Genomic DNA, 13,101 nt, shown 5'->3' with positions numbered 1-13,101 from the left:
ACATAAGACCCCCCCTTTTTTCTACAACATCTCTCTCTCCTCTCTCCTCTCTTCTCTCTCTCTCGACTCCCCATCCCCTCTCTCCATTTAAAGGAACAGTGCACCAATCTAATGTTGCACTTCAATGAGATCGCATTCAGCAAGCTGTCATTCAGTGAGTGATTGAATGAGGGATTAAAGGCATGAATGCATTCAACTCTCGTTCTAATTATTAGTGTATATGATGAACATAAAAGAGGACCTTTGACTTCTGTAGCTTAATGCTGACAGATTACAGTTGTTTGTTGAATCGATTGAATTCATTCGTACATTCACAAAACTGATTGAATCAAGAAAAAAGAGCTGATGGCCCAGAGAAAGGAAACATTTTCAAATGTACTGTAATAATAATTAATATGAATGGATTCAAACTTAATTGTTTTTCATTCCTGGAATATTACCAGATATATATCTCTAAGTACATATAGTGATGGACAATGAAAGAAACTGGAAATCAAGGAAGACATGGAAAGTAGAAAAGAAGACATGAAATGAAAAGAGACCAAATAAAGACACATATCAGGACACGGAGGAGATAAAAGTGAAAGCAAAGCCAGGACAAAGTAGACGTGGGATTAGAAGAGATCAGAACGATTGGTCCGGACGATGGCGAGATGAAGGAAGAGTCAATGGCTCAGTAATTATTCATCCAAATCCTCTAAAGACCAGACATATATTTCTGTCCCCTCAACCCCCCTCCTTCTTCTCTGACTTTATTTAAATTCCTTCACTTTTGTTTTGTTTTACTTCCTTTCTTCTTCCTCCCCTCATCTGTCAGTATGAGCGCGACTTCATCACAAGAAGCAAAAACACACAAAACAATCAGTGCAACCCTGGAATCATTCTGAGCCTCTCTCTCTCTCTGTGTGTGTGTGTCTCTCTCTCTCTCTCTCTCTCGCTCTCTCGCTCTGTGTGTGTCTCTCTCTCTCTCTCTCTCACTCTCTCTCTCTCTCTCTCCTCTCTCTCTCTCTCTCTCTCTCTCTCTCTCTCTCTCTCTCTCTCTCTCTCTCTCTCTCTCTCTCTCTCTCTCTGTGTGTGTGTCTCTCTCTCTCTCTCTCTCTCTCTCTCTCTCTCTCTCTCTCTCTCTCTCTCTCTCTCTCTGTGTGTGTGTGTCTCTCTCTCTCTCTCTGTGTGTGTGTCTCTCTCTCTCTCTCTCTCTGTGTGTGTGTGTGTGTCTCTCTCTCTCTCTCTCTGTGTGTGTGTGTCTCTCTCTCTCTCTCTCTCTCTCTCTGTGTGTGTGTCTCTCTCGCTCTCTCTGTGTGTGTGTCTCTCTCTCTCTCTGTGTGTGTGTGTGTCTCTCTCTCTCTCTCTCTCTCTCTGTGTGTGTGTCTCTCTCGCTCTCTCTGTGTGTGTGTCTCTCTCTCTCTCTCTGTGTGTGTGTGTGTGTCTCTCTCTCTCTCTCTCTCTCTCTGTGTGTGTCTCTCTCTCTCTCTCTCTGTGTGTGTCTCTCTCTCTCTCTCGCTCTGTGTGTGTGTGTCTCTCTCTGTGTGTGTGTGTGTGTGTGTGTGTGTGTGTGTCTCTCTCTCTCTCTCTCTCTCTGTGTGTGTGTGTCTCTCTCTCTCTCTCTGAGTGGACGGAGGTGTGCGGAGCTGCAGGAGCGGAGTTTTTGAGAGCGGGAATAACGTGTTTTTCGACATTTTTCTTCGTTGGGTAATGTTGGGGATGATAGTGTAGTGTAGTGTGGAGGGTTCACGGGGTGTGTGTGCACTTTTAGGGACTTTGTTTGGGGGTGTTTGTAGCCGATCAGCGCGAGCTGTCGGTGGCTAGGCGCCGCCATGAGCCTCAGTGATTTGACCAGGAAGCACGGGGTGCGGATCCCGCCGCTGTTCGGGTGTTCGGTAGAGCAGATCAGTCTGGCAGTAGGTGATCTTATCGGCCACAGCAGCGTGAAGTCCGCAGCACGGATGAACAGCGCTGTGGTCGTATTTTTGGATTGCGTTGAAGCTGCGGAAGTGGTGGCGGAGACCGGGGTCGAGGTGGGCGAGCTTTTCCTACCCGCTTACGCTCTCAGCTCACCGGCAGTAACAGTCACCGTATCGAACGTTCCTCCGTTCATTAGGAACGAGGACATCATCAGAGAGCTGGCCAAACACGGGAAGGTGGTGTCGCCGGTTAGGAGAATGTCCTCTGGGTTTAAGTCCCCGCTGTTAAAACACGTAGTGTCTCACAGGAGACAGGTCCGCATGATCCCCAGCAACAGGAGCAGGGAGGTGAACCTCGTGTTCAAAATCACGGTAGAGGACTTTGACTATGTCATTTTTGCGAAGACTGATGAGTTTAAATGCTACAGCTGTGGGAAAGAAGGGCATATGAGCAGAGAGTGTCCGGGGGAAACCGGGTCTCATGAGGACCAGAACCAGAAAGGCACTGAGGAGGAGGGCAGAGGGGAGAAGCAGGACGGACATGAGGGAACAAGTGGAGCTCATGAGGCGAGGCTGGAGGAGGCAAGTGTGGCCCAGGAGGCGAGGGTGGAGGAGACAAGTGTGGCCCAGGAGGTGAGGGGGGAGGCGATACGTGTGGCCCAAGAGGTGAGGGTGGAGGGGACGGGTGTGGCCCAGGAGGTGAGGGTGGAGGAGACGGGGGTGGCCCAAGAGGTGAGGGTGGATGGGCCAAGTGGGCTGCAGGGAGTGGGGAAGAGTACTGGAGGACAGGTGGAGGACGGTAGTGAGGTAGATATGGAGGAAGACGAGGAACAGCTCAAGGTTCCTCGGCTGAAGAGAAAGAAGGGGGAAAGTCGTGGCAATTCACAGGCCAAGAAAGTGGCGATGACAGCAAGTGTAGGTGCTGCTGAGAGTGAGCCCAGTCTGGAGACGGACTCTGAATCCAGTCTGGGGAACGATGCTGAATCCAGTCTGGAGAAAGACGCTGAATCCAGTCTGGAGAAAGACGCTGAATCCAGTCTGGAGAAGGACGCTGCTGCTGAGAGTGAGCCCTCTAAACACGAGGCCGGCAGCCGTAAGGACTCTGAAGGATACAGCGTGGCGGAGATACAGGAGTATCTGAAAAAAAGCAAGAACGTGAAAGGAGCCAGAGTGGAGGACTACCTCTCTGACACGGAGAAGCTCTCCAGCTCGGCCAGATCGCACATGAGGAGCAAGGACAGAGGAGGTCTCACGAAGCAGGAGGGCTTCAGACTAAAGAAAATAGTTCAGACAATACGGAAGGAGCTGGACAAAGATGGAGCAAAGTAAAGAGACCGGGGCCCACGTCCCCACACCGGCTGTTTCACGGACCGCTGGGGGACGGAGCCAGGACGGGCATCCAGGACGGCACGACCCAGGTCTCAGCAGCATGCTGTGACCCTCTGAGGACTCCAGGTCTCAGCAGCATGCTGTGACCCTCTGAGGACTCAACCGGCGGAACAGGAGCATCCTGAACTCCTGACTCTACAGATCAGTTTTTCAGATCTAGGATTAAGTACAGAGCGAAATGAACTCAACGATTCTTGTACATATTGTGAAAAGACACTATTTTGATTGGTTTTTGTTTTGTTTTTTTTGTGAAGAGTTGCTTCAAATCCATTGCCACGGCAACGATGTTTTGTTTGTTTGAGGAAAGACCAAAAAAAAAACGTAAAATAAAGGTTTTTAAAAAAATCAAAATCTCTCTCTGTGTGTGTGTGTCTCTCTCTCTCTCTCGCTCTCTCTGTGTGTGTGTGTCTCTCTCTCTCTCTCTCTCTCTCTCTCTCTCTCTGTGTGTCTCTCTCTCGCTATATCTGTTTCTTCTTCTTCTCTTTCCCTCTATCTCCTCTCTGTTTGGTCTCCCAGGAAGCTGTCGGTAATTATACGGTAGATTTGATCTCAAGGTTTTTGGTCGCCTCTCACTCTCTCTCTCTCTCTCCCCCCTCTCTCTCTCCCCCTCTCTCTCTCTCTTAATTTCTGTTCAATTCCCACTTTTAATTTCCTTTTAATCTTCTCTGACACACAAAAAGATAGCGGCCATAGAAGGCGGTTTTACTTCTTTTTGTCATGCAAAGCAGCATTATCGTGTGTCTGACAGCGAGGGACTCTGAGGAACCTGGACCGCTGAACTCAATCATCGTTGGATTGTTCAGCCAAAGGCATGCTGTGTCATGTGCTGATGCTTATTACCATGACAACGTGACGAGAAAAGTGTAGTGACATTTTGGTTTTGAGATTTTTGTCACAGAAATGTACCTCTGATGGGTTTGTTCAATTTACAGTCGAATATCCCCTTTGTGTGTTAACGGTGAGCATCGTTATGCGCTAATTGTGTGTGTGTTTGTGTGTGTGTGTGTGTGTTCACAAGACCTACTCAACAGGGTGTGATATGAAACATAACGGTTGCTCTGGAGACAAATTGGAGTAAATTGTTTGTTTTTATTTGTTGACTGTCGGCTATCATTGCCTTTATTTAGTTTTCTATATCTGCAGTAGACCCTGGAGAGAGAGAGAGTGTGTGTGTGTGTGTGTGTGTGCGTGTGTGTGTGTGCGTGTGTGCGTGTGCGTGTGTATATGTGTGTGTGTGTGTAACAGGTGTTATTGGTGTTGGCACACACTTTTGTGTTGCTAAAAATATCCTTTGTGACTCTTTCCCTGCCCTGTCTGTCCTCTTTCTTCTGCACACACACACACACACACACACACACACACACACACACACACACACACACACACACACACACACACCTTCTCTCAGGGGAGTTAATTTGTTGATCCCATCTGTCCGGAAAAGCTGACGTCACACACCAATTATTTATATACATACGGTATGTGTGTTCACGTGTGAGTGTGTGTGCGTGTGTGTGTGTGTGTGTGTGTGTGATTGTGTGTGCGTGTGTGTGATTGTGTGTGCGTGTGTGTGTGTGTGTGTGTGTGTGCGTGTGTGTGTGCGTGTGTGCTCCCGCTGACATCCCATTGTGTCCGTCGCCCCCGACTGGCTCATCACCACGGTGACTGTACTGTTCACATTCACTTTCTTTCTCTGGCCTTCCTGCTGCAGCTGACTCTCGCTTGCTTTCATGTTCCTCTGTTCTCTCGTCTGTTCTGACACTGACTCACCATGCTGTGGCTTCAGTGATCATTACATCTTTTCATGTATCATCTGAAAAATACCAAATATATCTTGGTTGACGGACACAAACACACATATCTGGAGAGGAAGTAATAGTATTTTCTATCGCTAAGTCAGTGGTGGAAAGTAACAAAGTACATTCACTATTGTAAGTAACTACCAATACTAAATACTATACTAAATACTGTGTTGAGGTCTATGTGAGTATTTCTATTCCATGCAATTTAAAACATTAACTCCACTACATTTCAGCTTTAAATATGGTGTTTTTTACTTTACCATGTTTATCTGACAGCTACTTACTTTGCAGATTAAGATGTCACATCAATAAAACATAATAATATTATGGAATACAATGAATTGTTTATACATTAAACCAGTGGTTCTGAACCTTTTTGGCTTGTGACCCCTCACAAAAAAGCAGAGTTTAGTCGTGGCCTCTTGTCACATTTCAGATGTCTAAAAGTTGTCAAAAAGTAGTTCCACTAAAGAGATATTTTCCCTCTAAACCTGTGTAATTTTACTTTACTTAAAAAAGTAATATCAGCAAAATCAAAGTAGGATTTTAATGACAGATTTTACTTGTAATAGAGTATTTTGTTTTGGTACTTTTACCCAAGTAAAGGATGTGAATACTTCTTCCATCATTGGTAAAATCCTGGGCTTGCTCGCTTGTGTCCTCGTTTCTTGCTGCTACAGGTCACGCTGACTGACATGTCGATATGCTAATTTAATAGGACATCCGCACGACTCCCTCCGTTGTCTCATGAATGAGTACTTTTACCCAACCAACTGCTAACCCACAGCGTTTTAAGTGAGATTTGGTGGCCTTTGAACATCTTTTATTTCAATTGTTGCTGATCTTCACAATTGTACACAAGAAGCAGTCGAGCTGCCCCATCTCCCGCCTGATTATTTCCCCCTCATTAACATGCAAATCTATGCAGCAAGGCTCTAATCAGACCATCTCCTCTCATGGGTCAACTGTGGTGTGAGCGTAAAGCCTTCGACGTGAGCTTTCAATGAGCAGATGTTCTCATACGATTGCTCGCACACACACACACATATATGAAGTAGCATGCAGAGTGGCATGGAAGGAAAATTAAATCTGGGTCTGAAACTATTTAAAGAAAAGCTGGGTGGTGACGCCATCGCATTGACATCACTTGAGGCGTCATTCTGGAGCAGGAGGAGATTTTGGGGTCAGTTAGTCTAGAAATGTCGAACAAAGTTAGAGCACTGGTCTGTAATGTTCGTCGTATATTTTCATTTTAGCATTGACAGAAATCTTTGACAGAAGCTTTGACAGAAAGTTGTCACATTTGACTTGGAAAAACAGAGTTGAGATGCTTCAGACAAACACCACCTCACTGAGTTGTCAAGAGTGCAATGAGATTAAACAACTCCTCATTTTTGCTGCAGCCGACATATGGAAATAAATACCTGGCTTTGGAAACTAATATGAAACATTTCCACTTGGAGAACGTGAAGCAGAGTGGAGAAGAGTGGCATCTGTTGGCCGCAGAGGTGCATCACACGGTAAACTGCAAGTGGAGATGATCTGAAGAGTGGAATTGTTTGTGCCTGACTATCGAGCCTTTGTAGCGCAGGTCTGAACTTCCTGTGGCTTTTGCTACCAGAAACCACATCGACTCTGATGTGTCAGTGTCACTGTTGTTTAACAGAACGTGTGTGAATCCAATGTACTTTAATTCGTCCTGATCACAGTGTGTGTTACGTGGTGAATTAAAACAAAAGAGAAATCAAATAACAAATGATTTTCTTTTTATATGTAAAAGCAGAAAACAATCTTTCAGTACATCACTTGAAACCACATTAAAACAGACAAAAGCAAAGATTATACTGTAAAAAAGAGGGTTTTTTTGCATTTATTTTTAAGCTAACAGAAATCTATATGAAGATAAATCACCAATACGCCTTTATGAGTTTGGTGTTAGTTAGTTAGGAGCCTCTCTTTGGCCTTGATGATGAACTTGACCCACGGCAGAGACGGGTCGGCACAGATTTTAGCTCCGTTCTTCATCGTGAAGCTAAAACAGAGACAAAAAACGTTGATGCCAAGCAGATACTGTCACCATTTGTTGCATATCTGTTATATCTAAATCTATATTCACGCTTATGCCTGTACATAATAACTACGTTTGCTGTACGTTTGCTTACATTTCTGGATGTCTGTATGTGAATCGTGCTGTTTGTTCTCTTCACTGTGTATGAAGTGATTTATTGGTTGAAGTTTAATAACAGGAGATAAGACACTCACGAGACACCGTCCATTGAACACCGCTCGTCTGTGAACTTGTAGCTCACCACCTTGTCCTTCCGCAACCTTCCGGAGATGAAGTTGAAACAGCACTCATTCGGACCGAAGCTGCCTGGGACACAAACAAAGATAGAAAATGCCGTGAACGTGTAGACGGAGTGGTATTCAACACAAAACCACCACATCCATCTTTTTGGCTCATTTTCCCATTTACAGTTTTTACCCCTTCGAGAATAATTCAGCTGTGATCTGAGCTGTGGTTTGACTCCGACATGACTCAACTTTTTGCTAAAACAAAAACAATTCAATTGAAATGCTCTTAACTTGCTAGTATTTATATTTGAAAAGCTCAAACGTATTAGGCTGACTCAGCCTTTAGTAGCTTTTCTTTATTTTTATCAAACGTTTTTATTATGGGACCATATCATTGATCAGTTTGACCTGTTATGAGGTAATACTTACAGTAACTAGTCCCATAGGAGAGATATTGAGAAATTATGACGGTGACCTGAAGATAGATTTGACCTTTTAAGAAATAAAAAGTGTCATGCAGACAGCTTACCTTGATATGCCACGACAGCGAGAGACGAGAAAAGCAAGGTACAGGTCATCAGAGTCATGGGGTTCTTCATCATCATCATCATCATTATCTTCAATGTCCTGCACGTCTGGCTTGTTGTCTTGAAGATGTCTTCTTTCTGTCCGCTTCACTGACAGCCCCTCATTTTTATTATGCTGTGTGTGTGTGTCTGTGTGTGTGTGTGTGTAGGTGTGTGTAGGTGTGCGTGTGTGTAGGTGTGCGTGTGTGTGTGTTCCATGACAAACATCACGAACCCCTTAACCTGAAACTACCCAGCATGCAAACTGCAGGCATGTGGTCAACACTTCTCAGTAAAAATTGAGTGGTGGGGGACAGAAGATGTTGTGGGTGTGAAGCAGGTTTTATAAAATAGAAAACATCAGTAATTTCATGTGTGTGTGTGTGTGTGTGTGTACGTTTGTGCAGTGTGCAGATGCACTGTGGTTTAAAGTTCCTTTCCCTATCGCTGGTTCACGTGGTGTGTTTTTTTTAAAGGATATTGTTTAAAATGCTGAGATATGATAAATGAAACATTATCTTTGATCTAAGTGATGGGTATCTAACAAGATAATGTGCATAAACAAGGCCAAAAACATCTGTTTTAAAAAGCATTTAAAATATGTCACTCTTCTCAAAGCCCAGGTTAAGAACTAAACTTGTATTGGAGACAACAGTCTGTTTACAACAAGTCTCTCTGTGACTGGTGACATTTTAAGAAGATTGTGATTGTTTCTTCTATGTTTGCTCTCTTTGTTGTATTGATTATTTACTGTATGTGCTTTTCATAGCACTTCTGTAAAAAGGGGGGGGGGGACAACAACTGTGGGACAAAAGCTGTATTTCTGCATGAATCTAACAGGATGTTTTTACAGCAAATAATATGGATTGGTATGTTTTGGGGGTCTAAAAAAGCTTATGAATGTCATATATGTTATATTTTTGTATGAAAAACATCATAGAGATTTTTGACAGGAAATGAAGGGACGGAGGTGGGGAGGGCCCCCAGCTGCACTTTAACCACTTGTTCCCCACTTAAGTTCTAATGTGAGACACACACTTGTCAAATCATCCTGAATCAACACATTTGTATCGCTAGTTTGATTCCCAGCTAAATGTCAAATGATAACAGGTCCAGATTCTACATACTGTATCTCTGTGTGACTTGTTGGCATTTAAGGTTTGTCGTATTCTGTGTTTGTTACTGTGTCTCATAATGTGCATTTAAATGAACAGAAAGGAATACAGCCTGCGTGTATAATGTTACTTACACGGGTAAAGAGACAACCAGATCAATAACACAGACGGACGCACTGACTGCTGCAGAAATCAACTCACTGCAGCCTCGAAGTGAAACCTGTGGTTTGTAACAGAGGAAGGGGTGTAATGCAACGAGAATGCACGAACACGGTCGTGCATGTGTAAACAGTAAAATATCTCCTTCAGCAAGCAAATTTGACTCATTGATACCTTTATATTAAAACAGACATGTGTTGGACACCGTTTATTATATGTCGGCCTACAAGGCTCAAAACCTTTAGGAAAATATACAAAGAAAATAAGATTTTACATGAAAGAAAAACAGCTGATAACCTCACGCCTTGTCAAATCCAAATATTCTCAAAGGAGATTTTGGTAAAACACTTGTATAATATAATTCTGCTTCAGGTGTAACTACTGGGAAATTTGCTCAGAAAGTGTAGAATGGAAAACTCACCTTACAGACTGCGGTGATGCGGTGGGGGTGATGGGGGAGGGGGCGTTATTTGCCAACATGACGCATCGATGCTCACGGCAAATTAACTCATCATAACTTCCTTCTTCTTGCCTTGCTTTTATGATTCTTTCCAGGTGTTTGTGACCTCAGCAAATGAGCTCCAAGTCAGCTAATTCATCAGAGAACACAAAGAACTGGCCAAAGAACATTTGTAGGAACATTTAAGAATATTATAAGACATCATTTAAGAACACAAAAAAAATTTGATAAATAAAGAGAGTTTTACCCTTATTTGGAGTTTTACCCACTCTGGCACAGGTGAGGTAACATGACAATTTGTGAGCGTGCAGACAAATCATTCAGAGTCAGGGCAGCTGTTTCCAGTCCTGATGCTAAGCTAAGTTAGCCGGCTGTAACTTTTATATTTAGCAGGTATGTGAGGGGGATCAATCTTGTTATCTGTGGAATCTCCACCAGAAAGCAAATAAGTCCCCTCGGTACTTTTCGTAACTAAAGTAATTCAACTTATCACAAATATATAAACATTGCATGTAATTAAAGAAATTAAAATGTGTCCTAACATGAATATTCCAAAAAAAACCATCTCTTCGAACAAATGTTGTATTATTTGATTTACACTATACTGACCTGAATATAACACAATGTTACAGTAACTCACGGCCCCTGAGTGACCACTCGGTGGCAGCAGAGGAATGTGGAGAATCAGAGTTCATTTATTTTAGTCTTTGGTGTTTGTTTTTCTTTTGTTTCTTCCAGTCATATTTTAGTTTCATGTATCTGTATGTGTGTTAGGTTGAACACCAGAAAGGCCGATCTGAGTAGAGAAATTGATAAATCATCGAGGGACATTTGAAAATCTCAGATATTTTTACTTGGGATGTGTCAAATTTTGTGTCTATTTATAGATTTGGAATATGATATGAAATTATTGATACATCACAGGAAAGAAGAGAAGCAACTGAGGGTAATAGTGCTTCTGTTATTGTTTTCAATTGGACTGCCAACTTCAAAAATACTGTTTTTATTACCAGTGTGTTTATATTTCGACTTTGTGTGTGTTTCTTTTCTGGGAATACATCCTGTTAATAAGGAGGAAAATGTTTAGCTCACAATAACTACCTCGCTGCACATCCTCTCCTCATACATGGCTCTTGACCAGTTCAGATAACAGACGCTCATTGATCAAGTGATTCAGTATTCCCTGCGTTTTCAGTCAGCCGGCTCTCCAGGACGACTACCCTGCCTGCAGAAAATGCTCAGCCCTGAAGCACAACAAAGCAAAATTGAACAGTTAAAGCACAAAGTGTCCAGGCTGAAAAAGTCTTGGAAAATGCAGAATTAAACCACAAGTGAAGCGAGGATTCGATGGTGGGAAGTGACCTAGCGCCTAATCTATATCTAAGAATGAAACACTGATAGGAACTGACACAAAAATCTGATGTTAAAACTTCCCATCAACGCATTCCTCTGCCATAAAGTGGAAAACACTTTCTCGACTGCTATAAAAACGAATTGTTCCATAACTGCAACAACTGTAGGGATCTTTGCAGTTAGATGCACTTTAGTGCAGTACTCCATGAACATCCACTCAAAGGAGTATTCCAACCATACAGGATTGCACTTAAGTGTGGTATGTTAGGTTGGGGAACTCACAAGAGACTAATTAAAACAAGAACAGTCCAGATGGAAGCATCAGAGGACAAAATATTCCAACTCTTTAGACCCTAGACTCCAAAAACACTGGATACACTTCCCATGATGCAACTTCTTTCATCTTCATCTTTCATCAGACCCTCCTTGCCTGGTAAACATCAATATTTTTAATCCAAAGGCTGTCTGTTAAAAATGTGAACTTGATGTGTAGAATCGGTAAGTTCCCCTTGAAGTGACATTAGAATATAGATGTTTAGGATGAACTCAACACCTTGAACTCACTGCTCTCATATTAATTATTAAGAATAATATTGATGAATGGTTAACTTCCTTGCCTGAATAGATACGTCCTCTTCAGCTGAGTCAGTCTGGTGCCTGCTCTCTCTTAAAAAAAAAACAACGACATAATGTTCCTTAATGATAACGTATCCGAGAATTCCTCATTCGGACATCTCTTGCATAACAATGATTAAAAACTCAGGAAACTGTTCCTGCATGTCGAGCACACGCACTTCCACTCACACGCAGACATACAGGCGCACTTAATACAGGAAAGTCACCAAATTTGGCATGAACTGAAGAAAAGGGAGTTCAAAAATACTTTTCATGAATGCATAAAATGACTGACTTCAGAGGAAGGTACATTGCAGAAATGGATGGACATTAACATAAAGATGATGAGTGCAGTAGCTGTCACAGGAGTTATGATAGTGTCGAGAAGAGAAATGGTATAAAAGCTGAAGTTTTGTCTTGTTTTGACAAAGAAGAAGGATAACTTCCAGGTCTCTCAGATAGAAACTATAATGCATTAAATATCTCAATAGTGTGATGTGTTGTCTTGTCGTACTGTGTACAATAATGTGAAATATGGTTTTGTTGTCGTGCCCTGCTCTCTCACACCTTCTGTCACCATGGAGACAAGGGGGGGGGGGGCAATTAACAGGAGGGTGTCACCCCTCGGCCGACCCTGTGACCACTCCACCCTCAAGCTCGCACGCACACGCACGTCGAAGCAGCGATGACTTGTGAGTCACGAGTGGATGTGTCACGGTCCTCAACTGCAGTAGTCTGAGCCAGGTTCAGTCCCCGGCGATGGGAAGCTGGTGAGGGATCATGTCGCTGAACTTGCGGGGATAAATCTAGAGAGATAGTTGGTGCGTGAAAAGGCGGGTACTCACAAGTGCTGAGTATTGGCCCTCTGATTATTGTCCACATAAGTACCCTGACTTATTATCTGTTCTGCACCTCCTGGTGAGTCTCGGTGCTCACCCCCTTAATACCAGCGTAACTGTCATGCATCATGTCATGCAACTGTTAGGCGAGTCAGGCACTGGATTTAGTGTGAACGTATGAGCACTTTGTAGTGGATCATTGCAGAAGTCACCAACAAACCCACTGAACAGTCCGAGTGACATTTAGAATGAATATAAATGCACCGAAGGAGACAATATGTTGGTACATACAGTGTATATGTACACTCATACAATGATTTCTGCAGTTTCTAACAAAGCTCAGGATGATGTTAGCTTGTGTTTAAATCAGTCATGACAGGGAGATGCATGTGTGCTTTTGAGAGCATCGTCCCCACCCTGTGTTCTCAGATACCAGCTCCCTCGTGTGTCCTTGTGCGTGCCTCTCCGCCAGACAAACACGCAGACGCACGCAAACGTTCATATTTCACTGTTGACAGACGTCTTTTTCATCGACAAACCTGTTCAAGATGAACCGTGTTCCCTCCTGAAGAGATAAGATACCAACCCAAACAGAGACAAACAGGTT

At 43.2% G+C, this 13,101-nt stretch overlaps 2 protein-coding genes across 2 annotated transcripts; one reads left to right on the top strand and one right to left on the bottom strand.

The window, feature by feature from the left end:
* The first annotated feature begins 2,704 nt into the window (after positions 1 to 2,704).
* On the top strand, positions 2,705 to 3,594 carry LOC306793787 (uncharacterized protein). The gene is made up of 2 exons (XM_079291553.1): positions 2,705 to 3,319; positions 3,357 to 3,594. The coding sequence occupies exon 1, from the start codon at positions 2,715 to 2,717 to the stop codon at positions 3,228 to 3,230; it is 516 nt and encodes a 171-aa protein (XP_079147679.1). The 5' UTR covers positions 2,705 to 2,714; the 3' UTR covers positions 3,231 to 3,319; positions 3,357 to 3,594.
* Positions 3,595 to 6,836: 3,242 nt separating this feature from the next.
* LOC306793144 (C-C motif chemokine 4-like) lies at positions 6,837 to 8,157 on the bottom strand. Its single transcript, XM_079290618.1, has 3 exons — positions 7,917 to 8,157; positions 7,355 to 7,466; positions 6,837 to 7,124 (listed from the first exon to the last, which is right to left on the bottom strand). The coding sequence occupies exons 1-3, from the start codon at positions 7,999 to 8,001 to the stop codon at positions 7,028 to 7,030; spliced, it is 294 nt and encodes a 97-aa protein (XP_079146744.1). The 5' UTR covers positions 8,002 to 8,157; the 3' UTR covers positions 6,837 to 7,027.
* Between the last annotated feature and the right edge of the window lie 4,944 nt (positions 8,158 to 13,101).

This window comes from Melanostigma gelatinosum (assembly GCF_949748355.1).
Source record: "Melanostigma gelatinosum genome assembly, chromosome: 19".
In the NCBI taxonomy this organism is placed as follows: domain Eukaryota; kingdom Metazoa; phylum Chordata; class Actinopteri; order Perciformes; family Zoarcidae; genus Melanostigma; species Melanostigma gelatinosum.
This window is presented reverse-complemented; position numbering and strand designations above follow the sequence as displayed.

Bases quoted from the DNA above. Each gene is read 5' to 3' on its own strand.
- LOC306793144 (XM_079290618.1), bottom strand. From the start codon at position 8,001: ATGATGATGATGATGATGAAGAACCCCATGACTCTGATGACCTGTACC. The intron at 7,467-7,916 runs GTAAGCTGTCTG...TTTGTGTCCCAG, and splicing joins CGCTGTCGTGGCATATCAAG to GCAGCTTCGGTCCGAATGAG. The intron at 7,125-7,354 runs GTGAGTGTCTTA...TCTCTGTTTTAG, and splicing joins TGTTCAATGGACGGTGTCTC to CTTCACGATGAAGAACGGAG.
- LOC306793787 (XM_079291553.1), top strand. From the start codon at position 2,715: ATGGAGGAAGACGAGGAACAGCTCAAGGTTCCTCGGCTGAAGAGAAAG.